At 48.9% G+C, this 16,543-nt stretch overlaps 1 protein-coding gene across 8 annotated transcripts in view; it reads left to right on the top strand.

Moving 5' to 3' along the window:
• Window positions 1-16,543, top strand: part of DAPK2 (death associated protein kinase 2) — a 127,301-nt gene that overhangs the window by 64,763 nt on the left and 45,995 nt on the right. For all 8 annotated transcript variants that reach the window (XM_046009699.1, XM_046009698.1, XM_046009697.1 and 5 more), the window contains exon 3: window positions 9,356-9,577. In XM_046009699.1, coding sequence (XP_045865655.1) covers window positions 9,356-9,577 — 222 coding nt within the window. The remainder of the gene's footprint in view (window positions 1-9,355; window positions 9,578-16,543) is intronic.

Genomic DNA, 16,543 nt, shown 5'->3' with positions numbered 1-16,543 from the left:
CTCTGCTTTTCCAGCTTTGGTGGACTGTTTCCCCTTTGCCTGTCTGGATCCAGCTTTTTCTGCTAGGCCTGGTTCAAATCCTACCAGCTCCACAAGGCTCTTCCTGACCCCTCTCCCCGTCAGGAGGTAGTTGTCCTTCTCTGCAGCTTCTGTTTGCCCACTCACTTGACCATGACACATGTTCCTCTTACACACACCCATGCCATGTTTCTTTTTTCCTTAATGTGTGTTTCATCTCCCCAGTTGACTCTAAGTCTTTCAAGTTGTAGAATGTGTTAGGCTTAGAGCACTTAAGACACTGATTGACAAGTGAGGAATGGAGGAATGAGTGAGAGAAGGGATGGAGACATGAACGGGCCCTCAGGTGGGTGGCGGGGGGGAGTGGGGTTGGGGAGACAGGATGTGAGTGTGTGGAAGGCTCCAAGCCCAACACTACATTACGTAACCCACATCATGTCGGCGTCCAGAGCCTAGACTCTACACCAGGGGATATGCCAGAGGACACTGAGCTGTATTTTCAGTCCAAACTGTTCTCTGTATAGCCAAGTCCAGCTTAAATCAGGTCTCACTTACTTCACGTCTTGGTCTTGTGGGCTCAGGTTCATTTGACAACACCACCAAAATGTGGTTATACTTAAAAATAGATTCTGATGGGGCGCCTGGGTGGCTCAGTGGGTTAAGCCGCTGCCTTCGGCTCAGGTCATGATCCCAGGGTGCTGGGATCGAGTCCCGCATCGGGCTCTCTGCTCAGCAGGGAGCCTGCTTCCCTCTCTCTCTCTCTCTCTCTGTGCCTGCCTCTCTATCTACTTGTGATCTCTCTCTCTGTCAAATAAATAAATAAAATCTTTAAAAAAAAAAAAAGATTCTGAAAAGTAATCATACCTCAGCCTGACTTGGCTGTGCTCAACAATTCCTTCCTTTTCATGCTTTAGGAGTTTTTTTCTGACAGGGTTTAAAAAAAAAAAAAGCAAACAAAACAGGCCAGAGGAAGGAAGTTAGCCTGCAGGGAATCAAGTGAGCTAACCTGCGAACCCAGCTGCCATTGGCTAGCATGAGCAGACACCTGTGACTCTGTGGACGGGGGCCACTGGTAGGTCAGGGCTCAGCTCCCTGATCTGGTCCCTGATTCTTATCCTCTGTGTATTCCTTACTGTTGACCCTGAGCTTGGCTTGGGTGGAGTGACTTCTTGAAAGACTAGATAATTTTGAGAAGCGTCGGTGTTTTCTGCTTATCTCTCGCTCACTCTCTTTTTTTCCCCACTTAGAGTTTGGAAATGTTTGGGGACCAGCAAAGGGCATGTTTTCACGTTGTACAAGGTGCTTCTCCAGTTGTGTTTCCTGGAGCTCTCGGGGTTCTATGAAGCCTGTTAGGCATCAGGGTGTGGGCTCTGAGTCAGTGGGCTCCCAGTGTCCCTCCTCCCAAAAAGAAGTACTTCTTTTTATCTTTTTTACATATTGGGCTTCTGTGCAAGACGTATTGGAGAGAGGGTTCCACACTTCACACAAATTTTAAGCACCGATGTCAGAAGACCAGGAAGACATTGGCAACATGGTCAGAGAGGAGAAACGGGTTCATCGGCCCGCAGGCTTGTCTTGCCAGCTGGCAGAAACGGCCATTTGAAGGGCTCTGGGCGCTCTGGTGTTTGCACTTCTGGTGCTGATGTTTCTGTCCATTCCAGAGTCTCCACTCGCCTCAGGCTGGCTTGGATGCTGCTCCTGGGTGCCTCATACTCCTTGCTTGTCCACCTAGTTCCTGATGCACTGCCCACCTGGCTTTTGGTAAATTTTTTCTCCTTACCCTTATTTCTGTGGCCCAGAATTCTGACCTGCTTCCTGCTCTGATTTCTGATAACTATATTTCTTTACCCTATTTTGGCTTCCTGGCTCTCTAATTTCTTGCCTGGCCCTTGAGTAACTATGTCCCAGGTGTCTTCTGTCTTCCTGGATGCGGGCATCACACGAGAACCCTGCTTTTCATCTGCCATGGCCCTCCCCAGCATTATCTGTTTTTAAGCTGGGATCTGAGGACCCAGTTCATTGGGGCTGAATCAGGTTCAAGGATAAGGCTGGGTTGGAACGTGGGGACCAGAGTCTATTGGCTGGAAATAAAAAAGAATTTAGGGCCACCTGGGTGGCTCAGTGGGTTAAAGCCTCTGTATTCGGCTCAGGTCATGATCCCGGGGTCCTGGGATCGAGCCCCACATCGGGCTTTCTGCTCCGCGGAGAGACTGCTTCCTCCTCTCTCTCTCTGTCTCTGGCTGCCTCTTTGCCTACTTGTGATCTCTGCCTGTCAAATAAATAAATAATTAAATCTTTAAAAAAATTTTTTTTATTTATTTCTTATTTTTGTATAAACATATAATGTATTTTTATCCCCAGGGATACAGGTCTGTGAATCGCCAGGTTTACACACTTCACAGCACTCACCATAGCACATACCTTCCCCAGTGTCCATAACCCCACTCCCCCTCTCCCACCCCCCTCAGCAACCTTCAGTTTGTTTTGTGAGATTAAGAGTCACTTATGGTTTATCTCCCTCCCAATCCCATCTTGTTTCATTTATTCTTCTCCTATCCCCCTAACCCCCCATGTTGCATCTCCACGTCCTCATATCAGGGAGATCATATGATAGTTGTCTTTCTCCGATTGACTTACTTCACTAAGCATGATACCCTCTAGTTCCATCCACGTCGTCACAAATGGCAAGATTTCATTTCTTTTGATGGCTGCATAGTATTCCATTGTGTATAGATACCACATCTTCTTTATCCATTCATCTGTTGATGGACCTCTAGGTTCTTTCCATAGTTTGGCTATTGTAGACAACTCTGCTTGGCGGGGAGCCTGCTTCCCCCCTCTCTCTGCCTGCCCCTCTGCCTACTTGTGACCTCTCTGTGAAATAAATAAATAAAATCTAAAAAGAAAAAAAAGAAACGATATCTAGCTTTAATAAATAAATAAATCTTAAAAAAAAGAATTTATTTCCACAGAGAAGTTATGTTTCACATAGTGCTCTCATACACAATCTCATTTCATTCTTGTTACAATCTGGTGAGACTGGGACATTCTTATGTCTGTATTACACACAAGGGATGTGATTTACTGAAGGTAGAACCAGAGGTAGAATGCAGATCTTTGGACTCTAAATCCTGGGCTAGGGTAGAGGAGATAAGAATAGGTTGAGTGCCAAGGCAATGAGAAGGATCTTATTCATGGGAATTAGAAGTGGCCTGACTAGGGGTTAGATGTGTTGGTAATGGGAGGGAGATAAGAGGCAGGGACAGCCACAGAGGCCCCACAGTCAAAGGTGGTCAGGCAGACAGGGGAGGTGGGGGGGCTCCATGACACCATCCCCACATAGGCTGTTGCTGTGGGAACAGGGTATATGTCCTCTGGGATCAGGCTGATCTTGTTCCTACTGACTACAGATTGGACCTGCTCCTGGCCCATGCCTTTTGTTGTTGTTGTTTTTTAATTTATTTATTTTGAAAGAGAGAGAGAGAGAGAGAGAGAGAGAGAACATACTGGGGAGGGGCAGAGGGAGAGAGAGAACCTCAAGCAAATTCCTCAAGCAGACTCCATGCTGAGCACAGTGCCTGATGTGGGGCTTGATCCCAGGACCCTGAGATCATGACCTGAGCCAAAATCAAGAGTCAGATGCTTAGCCAACTGAGCCACCGAGACGCCCCTGGCCCATGCCTTAGAGATATGTTAGCTGAAGGGCCTGTTCTCCCACCTGCTGGGCTGCCTTTGGGAAGGTCTTGACTGGAAGCATCTAAGCATTATACCTGCTCCTTGACCCTGAAAACTTGCAGGGTATTTCCAAAGGAATGGTGGCTCATTGTTCTGCAGTGTGGGAAGAGGAACTACAGTGACCCCCTTGGGGGAAGTAGGAGGAGGAACCGGGTCTCCACATCCCTGTGCCTTGGAACACTTCCCATTCACTACCACTCCACACACATGGCATCTTGTCCCCGGGTTTACATTCTAGGAAGCCCTGCCTCATCTCTATCTTAATAAACTGGTGACTTTGGGTCAGATTACTAAACTCATGGATGCTTTACAGTTGACTGAGAAAGGAACTGAGTTAGGTCCGCTCTGTTCCTAGACCTTACAAAACATGGTTAGCCGCGTGCCAGAGCAAGTCTGGTTGGCTGCTGCTTTCCATGGAAGGTGGGGGTGGGTGGGCTGGGGATTTGGTCTCCTTGAGGCAGGTCATGATTAGTGCATTTTCTTTTGAAAATGAACACCAACAATTAAAAAAAAAAAGGTCTGCTTTTTAAATTTTCACTGTCCCTGTGCAATTCTAAATAATATCAGTGATGAAATACTCCTTTTTTCTGGGGTGGGCCCCTCTCCCCACTGCTTGGTATACTACCGAAGCTAGAGTCAGTAGATGTGGTTTTGTGTCCTAGCCCAGCTCTCAGGGCTGGCTCCCTGGCCCAACCACCAAGTTTCTTCCCTAAGCTTCTGTTTCCTTTTCTGTGAAATGGAACTACGAAGGAGACCTGCAAATATTAAAAGAGAGAATAAATATAAAATTAGCTTATAAAGAGAAAAGATGGATATAAATGTTGTGGTATCCACATTGCTGTACAAAATCTAAATGGTGTGAGATCTGGGTCACATTCAGGATGTTGTTCTTTGGCAGTGAAGAATTTGGGGGTGATCAAGCCAGGCTCTTCATGAAGTTGAGAAGCTGGTGTTGGAGAGATAACATGGTTTTCAGCACCGAGAAACTGTTCTAGGTTTATGCCTTTTCATCTGATTCCTGGGCAGACAATAGGACATCCTTGTGGGGTACCACCCTGGGCCCTGATGAGTTGCTGAATGAGGCCCATCATTTTCACTCTTTATGCAGGCTCCTTCATCTTCCTGGGGTGCTGAGTTAGTGAGGAGCTGAGTCCTCTGGCTGGGAAGAGGGGTGTGTTCCTGACTTAATTACAGGAGAGTGTGCTGGCAGAATTATGGAGGCTAGTTTGTGTGTGGTAGATTGCATGTCCGTCACTAAACCGTGCTACGTGACTTCAATCCAGCCCCAGGCTCAGAGTCACACACACACGCACACGTGCACACACACACTCTGCCCCATGCCTCCTGCCCTTCTACAGTGCCAGATGATAAAGTCCTTTCTCAGGCCTTTTGTGACATGGCCAGGCCAAGGTTTCTCACCCCTGCTTGACAAGGGAGGAAATTGAAGCCCAGGGAGTTGAGCTGTCCCGGGTCGGGGGTAGGGCTCTGACTAGAACCCACATGGAGAATAAAGGGAAAGCCTTTACTTCTGTTCAGTTTGTCATGGGCTCTTTGGAGCTTTCTGACTGAAGCTTTCTGAGGTGAGACCTCAGGGGGCAGGTGGAGAAACACAAACCAAGAAGGCAGTGCCTTGCCCCAGGCCATGAGGCTCTGATGGCAGGAACAGGAGACTGCCGGCCCTTTGCAGCGTGAGACCATGGGTTGGATGTTGACTGCAATGTTGGGGGGTGGGGAGGCAGGAGGATTGGAATATGCATGCTTTGCACATGTGTGTCAATGTTTCAGCATTCCCAGAATTTCTGATTTAATATGGATAATGATTTTCATTAGAGTTTGGGTGGCTCCTCTCTGTTCCCTCTCTGGATGGCACCCCGGGTGGCTCTGTCCTAACCTAACCTGGCCTAGAGAGGCCCTCACTGCCTACCCTTTGCCCTCATAGCCTAGCTGGGCAACTTCTGTGCTGTGTGGCCTGAACCCCTGGCTTTGGAGCATCCTAATGCTCCAAATGAGGGCCCATCCATGAGTCAACAGGGCATGAAAGAGAGGCATCACTGCTCTGATCTTTTTTTTTTTTTATACCTCAGCTCTGATTTTTGCATTTGCTGTGGATACAGTGACCAGGGTGAGCCTGAATGTAAACTTCTACTCCTGGTACCCCAGAAGCCTAGGGTCATCTTCTGTCTTGATTTGGAGCAGTTCAACTGCCTGCCAGACCTGTCAGGCAGAAATGGCCCTAGTGGGAGAGACAACACACCTCTCCCTCCCTCCCGTACTCCCCATCCTCCTTTCCTTGAATCTCAGACCGAAGAATCAAGAGGGTAATGAATACTGAAAGGACAAGGAATAAAGTGAGTAATAGCAGTACAGTTTCTTCTTCCGTAAAATGCAGAGAATCAGAAGACTGTGGTAAGTGGGTTTCTCAGCCCCGGCTTGCACCAGTCACCTGGGAGGTTTTTAAATATCTCAGTTCCAAGACGGCAGCCCACCCAGACCCAGGAGATGGGAATCTCTGGGGATGAGACCCAGGCAGCCAGTTTTGGAACCCCCTGCGTGATTCCGGTGTACAGCCAGTGAGAACCACTCCTCGAAGTGTCCAGAGAGTTGGTTAACTGCTTAGGACAAAGATATCCCTCCATCTGGCTATGCACTAGAATCATGAGGAGGACTTTAAAAATGACACTGACTCCCTGGCCACACACTGCCCACCATGTAGATCAGTGACTTCCACCGTGCCTCTAGCTTGACCTGCAGAGGAGCAGTAAACTAGTAACAGAATAGCTATCATCCATTAGACCTGACTGTGGGCCAGCATTGCAGATATTTCCAGTCACCACGAGTCCCTAGTAGGAAGTCATGATTCCCATTTTACAGATGAGGAAACTGATGCTCAGAGTAGGTAGCCACTTGCCCCAGGGGACAGAGTAAGTTTCCTGAGTCCAGGCCTATCTGCTCTGGAGTGCTGCTTTTGCTGCCCAAACCTCTCAGCTTAGGGGCTGGCCCTCACAGAGCTATTCTTCCCTCTTCCCAGTAATGGTCCACCAAGAAGGGCAAACTCATCAGTGATCTAAGCTCTCCTTGGGCTCCCCTTGGACTCCCCAGGGCAGGTTGAATGGAGGATCCCTCCCCCAGGAAGAGAGGGGAGATGAGTGTTGTTGTTTGGTGTTTGGCTTCGTTATTCACCCACTCTCAAAATACCTGCTTTTGGTGGGAGGAAATGGCCTGTATATTAGGACTGGCCCCCCAGTCACCTCTCATGGCCATAGCTGCTCTCAACAAGGAGAAAACTCAACCAGGAAAAGCAGACACTCATTTGCTTTTTTTGAGACTTTGAGGAATTTTTAAGTCATGTCATACAGAAAAATGCCTCTGTTTCCCTCATAAGTCAAAGTGGGGGAGCTATCTCAAGGTGACTTGAAATATTTCTCTCGGCTTTACAAAAATTCTGTGCCTCCACATCTGTGTTCTGTGAGCTTAAACAAAATGCTTAAATTCCTTAAGCTTTGATGTCCCCACCAGTCAGCTGGAAGGAGTGAACCCTGTCTGCCCTGAGGGCTGCTGACGCCAGGCCCCTGAGATGTCAGAGAAAAGAAAAAGATGGCCGTCCTGACATTGAGACTCACAGTTGCCTGGGACTGGAAGCTTTGTCAGGTGTTTGGTGCCTCTGACTGAGGGACCCAGTGTCCCTGAGGCCCAAAGTAGCTCCAGGGGACCAGCTGTGTTAGAGATCTCACTGACTGTGTTCACTCTGGCTTTGAGAGGCCTGGCTTCCCTCCACCTGCGTCAACCCCTAGTGTGTAGACAGCTAGGAGCCAATATTCAGGGCATAAATAGCTGAAACTTTAGAATTAGTAGACAGTGTAATATAAATTTGGTTCTATAAAGCCATCCCTGCCCAGCCTAGACCAGCTCCCAGGCCCTTCTCCTTCCCCAGAGCTTCCTCTGTACCTGTTGTCTGTGCTTTTGGTCCCTGCCCCTTATTCCGTCGCACAGGGCCTGGCACAGAGCAGACACTCGGGCAGCGCTGAGTGAATGGAGGATGAGGGGATGGAGAGTTACGGGAATATGTGTCTGGTGACGTCTCTAAGGTGGTTGCCATAGAATGCTATTTAAGTGTTGGCGTATCTATTCCTTGCTTGCTCTACTTGACTTTTTTTTTTTTTTCCACTTAGGTTTATTTTGAAGTCTCTCTCACTGAGAATTATTCTAGGAATGGAGTGGTTCAGATGTGATGCTATTTTCTGAGGTTGAGGCAAATATCTGGAGAATTTCATTGTGCATAACTCTTACCCCAGAGCCACTAAGAGAGTACATCCTGCCTGTGGAGTATGGTGCTCCCTTATTAAGCCATTAAACTGAACCTGAACACTTTCTGAGTTCTGTCTTAAGAAGTGGGTATTGTGGGTTAACATGGGGCACTTGTGGAAAATGATGGAAGAAGAGTGGGAGGACCCCAGAAGGGGGCGACCACTGGGTAGTCTCCAGGGACTTAGAGCTGCCCACCTGCCTTGCCCATCTGAACTGAGATGGCGAACAGAAGGCTGCTGCCCTTCCCTGTAGAGTGGTCTGTCCTTGGAACACTCAGAGAAGCTGGCTCAGGGTCACCTGCCATTGGGAGGGACACCATTTCATGGTTACTGTATTGGTTCCCAAAGCGAAGCATTTCTAGGCTCAAACCTGAAGGGGCACTAAGCACGGTCTCGACTTCTATAACTACTTAGTGGCTTTGTGGACAGTGGGCTGGGCCCCTGGCTTGGCCATTAACTCTGTGATGACCTCACACTTGTCGCTTGACCTCTCCTACGCATCAGTTTTCTAACACTTTACAACTCTGTGGTCCCATTAGCCCTCTCACCGTGGCGAGCTCCCACTTATTGTTATTAACAGTGTTAGACCGCTTCCATCCACCTGGTCTCCACCAATATCCCACCAACCCAGCCAGCATGTCCTCTGGCCTTGTCCTTACTTTAAGGGCATCACCCTCATCTTGGCTCTGCTCCCTTACTGTAGACCTGCTTTGATCAGGTCATTGAGATGTATTTGTTGGGAGAGGTCGGGAACAAAGGTAGAATAAGAATATAGGGAATATGGAGATATCACAGTTACAAATGGATGAATTTGTACTTGTATCCAGATAAGGATGGAAATAAATAACTGTTACCATTAGTACTTTGACCATGTCGATCTGATTTTTATGTTTTTCCTTTTTAAACTTTACATGACAGAATACAAGCTTCTGGACCCTGTGGTTTTATCTAGCGGATACTGGGCTCAGGTTCTAACTGAGACTTAGGAACGATGAGGCTGTATCATCCTCATCAAATCAGTAACCTTCCAGGGCCTCAGTGGTCACATCTGTGCACTGAATGACAGTACTAACATTCATTCCTAGTAAAGGCAAAGGATTCGTATGAACAAAAGGGAAGCCCAGGACCTGCCCCATCTCAGCCATGGTTAACAGGCAGGTGAGGATGCTGGCTGGTGGCATGATTTGTCCTACCCTCACAGCATGACTCTGAATTAGTGTGGCCTGGGAGGTGGCAACTGGGTCTCTTTCTGGATGGACATAGTAACAACCCGACTGTGCCGGTCTGTGTCCCCACAGCGGCCAGTTTGCCATTGTGAAGAAGTGCCGAGAGAAAAGCACGGGGCTGGAGTACGCGGCCAAGTTCATAAAAAAGCGGCAGAGCCGGGCCAGCCGGCGGGGCGTGAGCCGGGAAGAAATCGAGCGGGAGGTGAGCATCCTGCGGCAGGTGCTACATCCCAACGTCATCACCCTGCACGACGTCTTTGAGAACCGCACCGACGTGGTGCTCATCCTGGAACTGTGAGTGGGTGCCCGGGACCCCTGGCGGGCAGCGGGTGGGGGTAGGGTGCTGGATGGTGCAGCCACAGGTCCCAGAGGGCAGTAGCAAGCAGATGAAGTCAGCGGTGGATTGTTTCCCTTGGTTACCGCCCCCACCCCTGCATTCTGGGTCAAAGTAGGTGGGTTTGCTGAGTAGTGGGGACAGGGCTAGAGTCTAGGTCTGGCTTTCATTGGATCCTGGGGATAAAAGGGAAACAGTGGCTGGTGCTGCAGCCATTTCCTGGCTGGAGAGCTCAGGGGAGGACGTGGGGGAGGGCGGGGACGGTGGGGGACAGGGCATAAGAAGGTGGTGGGAGGGAAGGAGAGGCAGTCTGGGAGGGGTCTTCTCTATGAGGAGGAGAGAAGCAGACATGCTCCAAGCTCCAGAGAGCCCTTCTCCAGCCCTTTCCTGAGAAAAAAATCTCTGCATTTGTGCTGTTTGATGCCTTCATTATCCTAATAATAGCTGTTACTGAGAGTGCCCCACCCCCAGGGTAAGCCAACCCTTTGTCAGGTGCCTCACGTTTGCGTTTGCCGTCTTGTTCAGTCCTCACAAAGACTCTTGAGGGAAGTGTCCTACTCACATGGAGGGCTTACTTTGTATTCACTGTACTGAGCACTTCTGTTACCTTACTTAATCTTCCTAACAATCTTAGCACACAGAGGCTCTTATTCTTCCCATTTTACAGACAAGAACACTGAGAGGCCAGGTTGCTTATTGGCCCCAAAGCCAGAAAGAGGCGGGGCCAGGACCTGAGTCCACAGGCTATGAGTGTGAGGTGGGATGGCCTTATGCCGACCTCGTGGGGGAAGATGTCGCAGTCTGGTGATACCAAGACTCCAGGGGTTGGCCACCTGGTGTCCCTCCAGAGGTGTGGCCATGGAATGGGGAGATGGGTCTCTGGCAGACAACAGAGTTTGAGCTGGACTGTGGCACAATGACTGTGTCCAGTCAAGCAGCAAGACCCGTGTTGGGAATATTCTGAACCTCACAGGCATCTGTGCATTTGCCGGTTAACAGAGGGGTGGTGGCATTTGTTTTGGTAATCCCTGACTTTGTGACCTTGGGCCAGTCACCTCCCTCCTCTGAGCTTCAGCTCTCATCCATAAATGCAGCAGCCACCCTTCACCTGCGTACAGGTTGGGTGGACCACCTGACATTTGAAATAATTCTAGTTTGAGAGCTAAACCCTTGTATTACCGGGATATAGATTTACATAGCAGATGACCATTTGCATACTCTTGCATTGGATGCTTAAATTATCCATCTCTCTGTTTAAATGCATAAAATCACTCGTGCTACTCCTCTCTCACTCCAGCGTCCTTCATATCTCTCCCGTGGTCTTCTCAGCCAGTTACACAGCTGGCAAATGCCACTGCTGACTCAGCAAGCCTGGGGGTGTCCTGCAGGTGTGGTCAGCCATGTGGACAGCCCAAGGTGTGGCATCCTGTGGGGCTCACGGGGAGCAGTTGGCACACTGGTTCCCAACAGAGTGAGAAGCCCATCTCTGCTGGGAAGGCGAGGCCACTGCTTTAAAAAACTTTCCGGCAAATGAAAAGAAATTACATTCATAACCCTACCACCCAAACATTGCTATTTGTGTTTTTCTGTGATTCCTCTCGGTCTTCATCTGTTTGTATACAATCATTGTACTTGTACAATTTCTTGGTCTACTTTCCCCCCTCAGCTAGCATAATTTCACAAAAAGGGTTTTTTCTTTTAACTGAGTGTATCATGTTTCATTGAATTATATACTCATATATCTTTATTGTTAGACATTTGGTTTTTATTTCCCAGCTTTTAACCATTACAGATTTTATGGCCATGAAAAAACTTTCTTCTCATAATTTCCCACCTGTTTGTTTGTTTGTTTGTTTGGAAATAATCCTTTTGGATCAGTCCCCAAGAAGGGGATCATTTTCATAAAATTAAAGAATTTTATTCTTTAATTTAAAATTTAAAGAATTTAAATTTAAATTTAAATTTAAAATTTAAAGAATTTTATTCTTTAATTGCAGGGGAAATCACCTGCTTCTCCCTGTTTGGAGAACCCTAGGAGTTGGGGTCTGGGATGCTCTTGAGATGTCTCTGTTTCTCCCAGCAAGGCTCCTGGTCAGTGACAGTTATGTGCCCTCTTCTAGTGAGCTGTCACCGTCCATACCACTGGTTGTCACCAGCACAAACTGCCATGCTTGCTCAGTTCTGTGTACTTATAGTTTTTCTGTCTCCTCCTTTTCTTTCAAGCTGTCTCACTGCTCTCACTGGGGTCTGAGAGGGAGGACCTCCTGACAGAGAAAGGCTTTTTGTGGTTGGACTTGGTGACCCCTGCTGGGCTGATCGGCAGCCTTTGGCAGCCCCGTCCTCATGGTAACCTAATAGGTCAGTGGGTTTGCCCAGTGCTGGAACATGAGTATTAGTGCCTGCCTGTTCAGTTGAAATAGCAGGTTTTATGGATGGGTCTACCCCAATCCCACTGCCCCTCTCGGCAATTGTGGTCCGGTGCCTGGCACGCTCTGCTTTTCTATTAAAGTAAACAGTTCTCAGAGGACATGCCCAGCCCTGATTTGAGTCCCTTTTAGCTGTTGTTCCCCCATCCATGACCTCCTTAGCAGCAGCTGCCTCTAGTCAGGACAGTTGAAGGCAAGGATGGGAAGGATTCAGTTTTGCCATATAAGCTGACTTCTGTATACCATAAAGAATATTCTCAAAATCTCAGTAGATTAACTCATGTCATATGTAGAGTGTGCTCTGGAAAATATAAGTCAGCCCTGGGAGGTTGGACAGGCCTTCCATCCAGGCCCCTGATGGCTCTGGTACCTCCCGGATTCCCAGCGAATGCAAAGCAAGACCCGGGCGGTTGCACTGGAGAGAATGACCCAGGAGAGTGCCCCAGCGTGTCGCCAGTGCTTCCCAGTGCCCCAGATTGAGTGCTATTTCCTGGGCCTGAGCAGCTCCAGCAGCATCCTTCCTCAATCACTGCCCGCGCTGGTCGTTTCAGTGCACATTCACAAAACAGCCAGAAAAGTGTTTCTAGCAGGCAGAACAACGTGCAAGGAGGGAGATCAGCAGACTGGGAAGGGACTGATCCTGGGGATGCTGAGAGGACAGGACAAGAGGCTCAGACTATTAGGTTTTGCTTTTCATCTTTAAGCTAAAGAGCTTTGGGATGTGAGAGGAGAGACCTTTGGGAGGAGACAGGGAGCCCCAGGGAAGAGGTTTGGGGGCTGAGAAGCCCTTAGGAAAAGCTGTGTTAACGGGAAAATGAACAAAACCTTGAGGAGAGCTGCCAGGGCACTGATGTGAGTGTCCCCAGCCTGGGTGTCTAGTCTTGGGCATTTACCGTGGTGGCCTCATCAGTCTTCCACCCTTCCAGGACTCTTGGGGGGGAGTCTGAGGACCCCTGTGGCTATTCCCTCCTTTATCTGAAGGAGACCATGGGTTACCCGGTCTCCTGCCCAAATCAAATGGAGTGGCTGATGACTGTCTCCCAAAGTCCTCACCCAGCCTGGGCCTTCACATCGGTGGCTCTGGGTGACAGGACACATCCCCATTATCATGAGATTCTTTCACACTTAGGGAGCTTTCTATTTAAGGTAGGAAGGCTAGGATATGCCTGAGGCAGCAGCTTCACAGAACCCAGCAGGGGCTGGAAGGACAGAAAACAAGGGCCAGGCAGTGTCCTGTGTTTCAGAGGGAACACTGTAGAATTGAACATTGGCACAGGGCTCCAGACAGGTCTCTTGCCGATGCCACGGTGTCACTTCTGTATGATATGGAATATCCTTTATCATGTTGAGAGTTTTAATGCTTTTTCCCCTTTGTTCTTTTATCCACCTACCTTCTATTGAATGCCTTTGTTACACAAGGTGCTGTGGAAGCAAAGATAACCTAGCTGGGGAGAGAGACACAGTTAACAATAGCGTGATATGAGGGATCGAATGCGAGTGCCGCTGAACAGGGATGTCAGAGGACCACCCACGACTTGGGGAGGCTTTGAGCTTTCCTCAGGGCACTAAGTCAGGCTTTATAATGTGGGGACAGTGCGGTGAGGAAGGTGAGGAAGATATGGTGGACTGCGGCTGAGAAGATCCAGCTCTGAATCCTGGTTCTGTGACTTACTGTGTGACATTGGGCAAGTCTCACTCTCTTGGGGCCTCTGTTTCTCATTTGAAAAATCAGGACAGAAGTTCCATCTACCCCTCTGGGGGGATGTGAGTTTCAAGGGAGAGAATACTTAGGGGAAGCACAGGTGGCAAACTTTGAGTAGACTTGGAGTCAAATGCCCTGCCACCACCGTCACGCCTGACAACGATATGGTGTGTGGTATTTACTTCCAGGACTTCATCAAGGGTCTCATAGCACTTGTCCAACCCTACAGCAAGATTCCCCACTCCCGGGGGCCATAGGCTGGGTTTTTTTTTACTCTTTTTTTTTGTTTTTTAAAAAATCTTTTATTTATTCATTTGACAGAGAGAGATCACAAGTAGGCAGAGAGGCAGACAGAGAGAGAAGAGGAAGCAGGCTCCCTCCCTGCTGAGCAGAGAGCCTGGTGTGGGGCTTGATCCCAGGACCCCAAGATCATGACCTGATCCGAAGGCCGAGGCTTAACCCACTGAGCCACCCAGGGGCCCCATCCTCATTCCTGTTTTGCAAGAAGAAAAGCTAGGCCCAGGGACTCTCCCATGCCATACCCTCAGGGGAAGGTTGGATCTATGTTAGGGAAGGATTGGGACCACCGTCCTGGCCCTTTGACTGGACTCAGGGTAACTCCTTCAGCAGCTAAGAGGGGGCTCCACTTTTCCAGCACCTGCCCAGGAGGGGGTAAGGCAGAGAATGGCCTCACCCCCGAGACCCATGGAGGAATGGTGCACCAGCCTCATCCCAACACTGAGGCAGCCACCTTGGGCTGCACCCAGCTGAGGGAGTAGAGGGGCAGTGCGGCTCTAGCAGCCGACTCGCTCTCAGGCGCCATCTCACCGGCGCCTCTCTCAGGCTCTCTTCTCCCCTTTACCACCACCCCCACTTTCTCTAAATACGGACTCAGCATCTCTTATGCAGCAGGCGCTAGCCAGGAAGATGAGGACCTGATCATGGCTCCTGCCCTTGAGAAGCTCACACCCCAGCAGGAACAGGGTCTTCTTTCTGACATTCATCTGTCTGCCAGAAGGAGATATTTTTAACCCCATTTGACAGATGAGAGAAGACTAAGGTGGAGAGGGACGTGCCAGGCAGCCACAGAACCAGCGTGCCGGTAGGCATGCCCCTCACCTCCAAGGCTGGCCAGTGCCCAGGGATTTCCTGCCACATACATGCCTGTGCGCATCCCCCCCTTGCCCCCGTCTCTGGGCCTTTGCTCATTTCCCTTGCTCCCCCGGCCAGGCCCTCCCCAGGCCTCACTGCATCCCCAGCACCTTCTCCCACACTAACCACCTGTGACAAACAATACCTCGTGGCGGAAGCCCTGCTGGTGGAGTGCCGACACATGCCGGTCACTGGGCCCAGGGCCTTCCTTATCGCACCAGCCCATTTGCTCTTCAGAACGAGGTGAGCTTGTAGACATCCTCATTACCCCCAGTCGCTGACAGGCATGGCTGAGAGGGTTAGGGCAGCACCTCTCCAGTCACACGTTCATCCGAGGAGGCAGTGTTGGGCAGTGGCTGGGGCCTGGACATGGCCTTGACCGCGCGCTCCCCTGCTGAGAGATCTTGCATGGCCACTTCCCTCCTGCGGGCCTCGGTTTCCTCATCTGTTATGGAGGAACTGCCAGGTGATGACGGTCATACTGTGGGAGGGTGGCTGAGGGAGATCACAGAGTCTGCCCCCCAGCCCCCACTGTGGAAGTTTACTGCTAACTTCTGATTATAGTGGATTTCAAATACACAAAAGTAGAGAGAAAAAATGTAAGGAACGCTCATATGCCCATCACCCAGCTTCAAATGATCAATGCTTGCCAGTCTTATTTTATATAAAACTCCTACTCCCCCACCCGCCCCTACCCTAGCTGATTGTTTGCTGGAATATTGTAGAGCAACTCTCAGACAAAATGTCACTTTACATATAAACACTCTAGTGTGCGTCTCTCATTGATGACCGTTTTTTAAAATGTGGCCATCGTGTATCTATCCCATGACAGAATTATCCAGTCGGGCCTCAGGACCACAGAGGCTGTCTACGCTCCAGTCCATAGTGATGTTTCTCTGATTGACCCAGAGATATCTTTTTATGGTTGTTTTATTTGAATTAGCATCCAAATGAGGTCCGCACACTGCATCTGGTTCTTTTGTCTCTTCTGTCTCATTTCTCCTGTAGCAGTTCTCTTTCCCCTTCTTCCTTGATGCTATTGATTTGTTGGGAAAAACTAGGTCATTTGTCCCGTTGATTGTCTCACAGCCTGGATTTGGCTTATTCCTTCCTCATGCTGTTAGTGAACTTGTTCCTCTATGTCTTGCATTTCCTGTAACCTAATGGTTAGAGCTAAAGGAGATAACCTCCGTATTGGCACAGTTCAAGAGAAATATAATATGAACCATATGTGATTTGAGATTTTCTACTAGCCGCCTTGAATAATAAGTAAAAAGAAATAGGTGAATTAATTTTTATCGTATTTTTTTATTTACTCGTATATATATATCATTTTAATATGTAATTGATATCAAAATCATGAGATATTTCACATTCTTTTTTCCATATTCCATCTTCAAAACTTTGTGTGTGTGGTTTTTTAAAAAAATTTTTATTTTTATTTTTATTTATTTGACAGACAGAGATCACAAGTAGGCAGAGAGAGAAGAAGGGAAGCAGGCTCCCTGCTGAGCAGAGAGCCCTACATGGGGCTTGATCCCAGGACGCTGGGATCATGACCTGAGTCGAAGGCAGAGGCTTTAACCCACTGAGCCACCCAGGCACCCCAACTTAGAGTGTTTTTTTTACACTTACAGCACATTTAG

Source organism: Meles meles, chromosome 6, assembly GCF_922984935.1.
Source record: "Meles meles chromosome 6, mMelMel3.1 paternal haplotype, whole genome shotgun sequence".
NCBI lineage: Eukaryota > Metazoa > Chordata > Mammalia > Carnivora > Mustelidae > Meles > Meles meles.
Note: the sequence above shows the minus strand (reverse complement) of the source record. Positions and strands in the feature narration are given on the sequence as shown.